General features: G+C 48.5%; 1 protein-coding gene across 50 annotated transcripts in view; it reads left to right on the top strand.

Moving 5' to 3' along the window:
* The first annotated feature begins 227 nt into the window (after positions 1–227).
* Positions 228–6,000, top strand: part of EIF4G3 (eukaryotic translation initiation factor 4 gamma 3) — a 346,104-nt gene continuing 340,331 nt past the window's right edge. For 13 of the 50 annotated variants that reach the window (XM_082684560.1, XM_082684562.1, XM_082684556.1 and 10 more), the window contains exons 1-2: positions 231–870; positions 1,222–1,402. Coding sequence is in view for 26 of the 50 variants with exons in the window: in XM_082684529.1 (XP_082540655.1) it covers positions 1,188–1,402 (215 nt within the window). In the remaining 24 variants the exon portion in view is untranslated. Of the gene's footprint in view, positions 1,403–6,000 lie in introns of all 50 variants that reach the window. The other 37 variants (XM_082684573.1, XM_082684572.1, XM_082684565.1 and 34 more) reach the window with 9 other exon arrangements.

Here is a 6,000-nt window from a genome sequence, read left to right as displayed (position 1 = left end):
CTGGCACAGGAGAAGGGTCGCATCAGATCCCCAGGCAACTTGGGAGTCGCAAAGTTCCTCCAGATGGAGGTGGGATTCGGCTCCAGGCTTGGCCCTTCCCCCTCCCGGCTGGGTGACCTTGGGCCAGTCACTTTTCCTCTGCGGGCTTCAGGGTGCTCTGGGAGTGAGGCTCCTCATTCCACTCACCTCTCCGGGTGTAGGAGGGCGAAGTGTCGACACAATGGACGAGAACTGCCTTAGGGGCCGGCGAGTGCTATTTATTATGCTAATAGATGCACGCAGCGGGTTTCTTTCCAGCGGTTTCACTCTGGTTAAGCGGTTCCTTCCACTGTAACCGAGGTTTCTCGCCTCACCGCCTCCCGCCCCTGCGGGCAGGGCTCTGCGGACCGCAAGCTCCAGGGCCGTTGCCATTGTTCTTGGAGGCTGGGCGGCAGGGGAGGGCTCTGGCGGACCAGACGTCGCCTTTGGTCTCTGCCTCCACCCAGCACCCCCGCCGCAGCGAGCTTGGGAAGCCCCCCTCGCCGATCTTTCCCGAGGAGGCGAGTCAGCCCCAGAGCTCTCCCGAACGGCGGCCGAAGACGCCCCCGAGCGTCTCCGAAGAATCCCGACCGCTCGCAGTCTCCGGAAAGAGCCGAAGGCGCTTCCCACTCTCGGCCTTCCGAGCCGCTCCGAAAAGCCCCGAAGTTTTCCGAGCGGCCGTCCTGCCGGACTGCTGGAGGCGGCCGCAGCGCCATGTTGGATGCTCTGCTCGTTGAGTGAAGAAAATCCGCCGGCATCGCCTGAGCCCCGCTACCGAGAAGGGCGCCGCTTCCCCCGGGGAGGGGGATAAAGACCCCCCGCCGCCGGCCCATGAGGATATTGCCGTGAAAGGTCCGGTCTCTCCGCCTCCTGCCCCCGCCGGGTCCGGCCCCCCCCCTGGGGTCGCGTTGTCACGGAGACCGGCAGCCGGTGGTGCTGGCCCGCGGGGCGGCTGCTGCTGCCGGCGGCGGCGGCGGCGGCGGCGGCGGCGGCGGCGGGCGTGTGTGACCGGCCCCGGCCCCCTCCTCCTCCTCCTCCCAGCCTCCCCCCGGCCCCCCGCTCCCGCCGCCTCCCCGGGTCTGCCCCTATCCCGCCCCCCCGCTGCCCCCGGCCCCTGCACCCCGGCGCGCCCGGTCCCGCTCTGGGGGGGTTGGTGGCTTCGCTTTGCCATGAGTTTACCGCAGAAACCGGCTCTGAAATCAGGCTCAGCGGCTGCAGCAGGAACCGGACCCGGCACCGGAGCGGCGGCGGCGGCGGCAGCAGCGGTACCGCCTCCTCACCCGGCGGCAGCAGCAGCAGCGGCAGCGGCGGCGGCGGCGGCGGCGGCGGCAGCGGCCCCTCCTCACCCGAACATCAGGGCCCTCCAGACCCAGGCGCCCCAACAGTATCCTTTTCACCTTCCTGTCGGCCCTTAGGCACCTCGCCGCAGCCCGGGGGAGGGGGGCCGTGGCTCCCCGGGGAGCCTCCTGCCGGCCGCCACAGCCCAGCCGGGGAAGGGGCTGCTGTTCGAGCCCCCGCGGCCGGCTTGGCCGGAGCTTTCAGGGTGCTCAGGCGGCAGCAGCCCTGCGGGGGACCCCGGGACCCTCTGCAGTTACTGTGAAAACTAGCTCCGCTCGGCCCGGCCTCTGCAGCCCTTCCCTTTTAGAGCTGGGGGACCCTTCCCCCTCTCCTCGCCTCCCCCCGCCTCCCCCCGCCCCCCCTTTATTAGGCCGAATTTGCTGGTGCCTGGGACCAGCCCTGCAGGGAAGGCTTTTCTCTGATTGTTGTGAGGACTACACCCTCCTCCTCCTCCTCCTCTTCTTCCTCTCCCTTCTCCCCCTGCAGTGGGGCCTGGTGGGCTTCCCTAATTGTTATTATTAGTACATAATAAACTTTATTGGTAAATTTCCTGTTTGAAACTAAGCTCAGTTCGTTTCTGAGGTAAGTCGGATTTTAACTCTACGGTGAAAATGTGCAGAAAGCACCCCCTCTGGCTGATGTTTAGCGATGGGGGGAGTTGTGATGTGGTTTGTGGTGGAACGCGGTCTGTGGAGGAAATGTTACACCGAACGCTTCCCTGTCTTTGACCTTTTTAAAGGAAGAGGAAGTTAACTGACATTACCCATCACCCCCGAAAGTCTCACTTCTTGGAAGGCTTGTGTTATGATGGATATTTTTAAAGGCTTTAATTTCCTCATCTTAGGCCCGATGACTAGAGGGGATCAGGGTTTCTGGAGGAGAGCCTGGTTTTGAATGTATCTAATTTCATGTTATTTGCTCGATTGTATAGCTTTGTTTGAAAAGACTTGATGACGAGGTATTTTAGTCAGAAACTAGCCGGTGAAGGTAAAACGTTGAATTCATTAATTCCACGGAGATTTAGAAAGGTATTACGGACCTGAGAATAAGATTTCATCATGCATCTCCCCCCCCCCCCGTTGTATTTGTGTAAATCAATAAATAACCATTGGATGTTAGATGTGTTGTGTTTTTGTATTTGTGTCATTTTGTGTTTGACTTCCAGGGAGAGTAGGGTGTGTGAGTAAATAACTGCCATGAAGTCCACAGACGATTTCACAGTCTGTAGTTTGATTCCTGTCTGTATCGATTACTTTTGAGAAGGGAAAGGTATCTCCCTTCTAGAGTCATTTCAGGTCATCCTTTTGGTTTCTCTCAAGTGTCCTTTTCTCTGTTCTTTAAATATTGTTATTCAATCCAGGCGGTGTGGCGCAGAGTAAAGATAAATTCCATTCCAGTGTGATGTGTGTACTGATTTCATAATGTTTTTATCCTGCATGATTCTGTTCAATTAAGAATTTTTCGCACATGAGAATGCTTAGTGATACCTTAGTGTTGCTCATGGAAAATCTGGTTAGTTTTGATCAGTATCCGTAGTTGTTTTACGTTGGGGGGAAGAAGGGTTGGCCGATTAGCCTACTTCAAGGTGGAGTTCAGTGCTGGATCTCTTAAACATATCTTCGTTGAATGCTTTGTGAGTTTAAATTCCTTTCTAATTTGTCTTTTTTTTTTTTTTTGGTCTTGATTGCCCATACTTGGTTAGGGCTATAAATGTATGTACTGTGCCACCTAGTAAATTTTTCATTACTTGTATTTTGGAGCTATTTTCACAGTTAAGCATTGAAAGGAAGCCCATAGTGTGTGTTCTTGACGTAAAAAGTGGTAAGTGAGGACCAGTGCTTGGTGAATTTGGTGGCTTTATTTGTATACAAAGAGCTGTGACTGAAGTGTTTCAAGTGTGCTTTTTCTCAATGCATTTCACAAAAGAAGGACTTAGAAAAGCTCTGAGTTGGTTGCGACACAAGTAGTTACTGGTACTACAACAGTTGTTAAAGGGCATAAATTTAAGGTGTAATTTCCAGTGGAGATGATTCTTAGGTATACCTGTTTTAGAAATATGGGAGAGTTGGTTTTTATGTGGCTTTAAATTTTTATTTTGTCTCATGTCATAGAAGAAATTAAAAGTCTTGATGTATTTCACAATTCAGTGCTTTACTCACTGAAAGGTTTTGATTAGTAAAATCTAAAAGTTTGTATAGTAAATGAGGTACAGGTTACAGATTTCATTAGAACATACTAATAATGAAATATTATCAGTGGTAATGGGGAATTGGTTAAAATGGATTGAAAAGGCAATTCTGCTTTTCTATCTTGAGGGAGTATGGGAATTTGCATTTGTTTGATCAAAGTGGTCATCATGTGGTAAGTTGATAGACAGGAAGCTTTGAGACTGGACTGCAAGGCTGGAGTTGCTTTTTCTATGGCTTGGTTAAATCTCCAGTTCCTCAAAATATATCAGTGCAGTTGTGTTTGAACTGCATTAATAAGTTCATATAGTATTTTAAATTTATGAAAATACTGAAAGGAGATTCACTTGATAGAGTCCTTCATTTGTACTCAGTTTTCAAGTGACAAATCAGAAATGAAGGGAAATGTTGGCAATAATGAATTGGAATATCAACTGGCACCGCCTCTAGGCATCATTATTCCACGGCAGGCCCATAAAGCCATTTAGACAGAGGACTTTGACCGTAGAGAGGCAGGGATTGAGGCCTGGCAAGGAATGATGGAGGGTGGCAGGGATGGTGGGGGATGAAAGAGGATAAACCCTGCTGTGAAAAGTGCTACTGGTGAGGGAGGAATATGCTTAGAATTTTTATAACATAATCCACTGTGACTACTTTATGCAATTGGCACTTGAAGGTACTTGCCTTGAGGTACGCCCTCCCCAGCTTCCCAGTATGAACTTCTCAGAAGCTCTGCTGAGCATCTTAAAAGTGATTCTTAACCTTTTCTGCGTAACAAACAACTTTGACATTTTGATGAAAGCTTATAGACCCTCTCTACAGAAAAATGTTGCTTACATTTTCAGGGGGTTCTTGGGCTCCTGTTAAAAGCCTAGCCCTTTGGATGGAAATTGCTTACCTTTCAGATAATTAAAGATAAAATGAGTTTGAATTTCGGTGCCCAAAAAGTTCTGACTTAGAACAATTTTGCAGTCTGTTACGAATACACAGTGTTCTATTTATGTGGAAAGACTTCACGGTGTAATTTCTCTCAGAGCTGCTGACACTTCTGGGGAGTCTAGTTACTGTTTTGGGGCAGCCAGTTTGGTTAAGAAAATCAGGGCAGTGGGTTCTTTGAAGAAACTAAATTTGGTAAAGGCCTGTGGCAACCAGAAAATTTTTTTTTTTGGTGTCCTGTGTCCTCAGCTGTTTTGTTTTGGGTGTGACATATATTAAAAACAAATATGCCCATTGAGGGTGTTTTTGTATTTAATATTATTTAAAAAAAAAATTAAAAAATTTTTTGTTTTCTCTGTTGATTTTCAGTTTTATAGGTTGAAGCCAGAAACGTTTGTTTTCCTCTTCTTTGCCTCTTGACCAAATCTAAATCTGCATAATATTAACAATAGTATTCATTTATTGAGTGCCTAGTGTTCTGGGTACTATACATGCATGATTTTATTTAATTTTCACAACCCTAATGAGGGTAGGTACTGTCTCTGGTTTTACAGATGAGGAAACTTGAAGAGCAGAGAAGTTCAAGTAATGTTCCCGAGGTTGTCCATCTAGTAAGTAGGGGTCTGCAGTTCTATAGTGGTATGACTGGCTCCAGAGCTCATGAATGTCCTTTCTACTGCTTGGTTGCTTCTTAACCAGATCTGCATAGAGAGAGGGAGGTAGCTAGGGGAAGATCTGTATGCAGTAAAGAGGCTCTCAGCCTCTACTGTATCTTGTTTTAATTCATAGTCACATACCATAAGACATGTAGGTTATCTTTACCTCATTGAGCCTTAAATTGTACGAATAGGCCTGTACTTTTGATTGAGTGCTTGTTTCTGCTTGTTCAGAAGTTAGCAAGGCCTCCAGCAAAATACTGTATGTGGTACTAGGAGCTAGACCTCTATAGCTCATGAAGCAGCAGCAGTCTTGCTACTCCTAAGCCCCACCATCAACAGCGATGGTGTATACTCTAAAGGGTGGATCCTCTTCTAGGAAGTAGAGGGGGAGACCATTGCAAGATGAAGATAGGGAAGGAAGAATGTTACTTAGATGCTTGAGTCACATTGGCTCTTGCCTCTGCTGCTGCTACTCCCTGTCACAGGCTTACAGGTCTTAAAGTGAGATTTTTTTTTTGTCAAACTGTAAGACTAAACCACTGAAGGACTGATATGTTGTTGTTCCACATTGGGGTTTCTGATAAGATTTTTACGAAAAGGTCTGCTGTAAAAAAATATTTGAAAACCGTGTTTTTGCGCACGCGCGTGAGCGTGAATTGGGGGAGGGGCAGAGGGCGAGGGAGGACCTTGGGATCCTGACCTAAGCTGAAGGCAGACGCTTAGCTGACTGAGCTTACCCAGGTGCCCCTTAAAACTGTGTTTTAAGTCATAATGAGATTGCCATGTTTTAGTTATTTATATTGGAGCTTCAGTGTAAGTGGCAAGTTTTAAAATTGATTTGTTTGTTTATTGAGCACATATTG

This window comes from Mustela nivalis (genome assembly GCF_964662115.1).
Source record: "Mustela nivalis genome assembly, chromosome: 10".
Classification (NCBI taxonomy): Eukaryota; Metazoa; Chordata; class Mammalia; order Carnivora; family Mustelidae; genus Mustela; species Mustela nivalis.
This window is presented reverse-complemented; position numbering and strand designations above follow the sequence as displayed.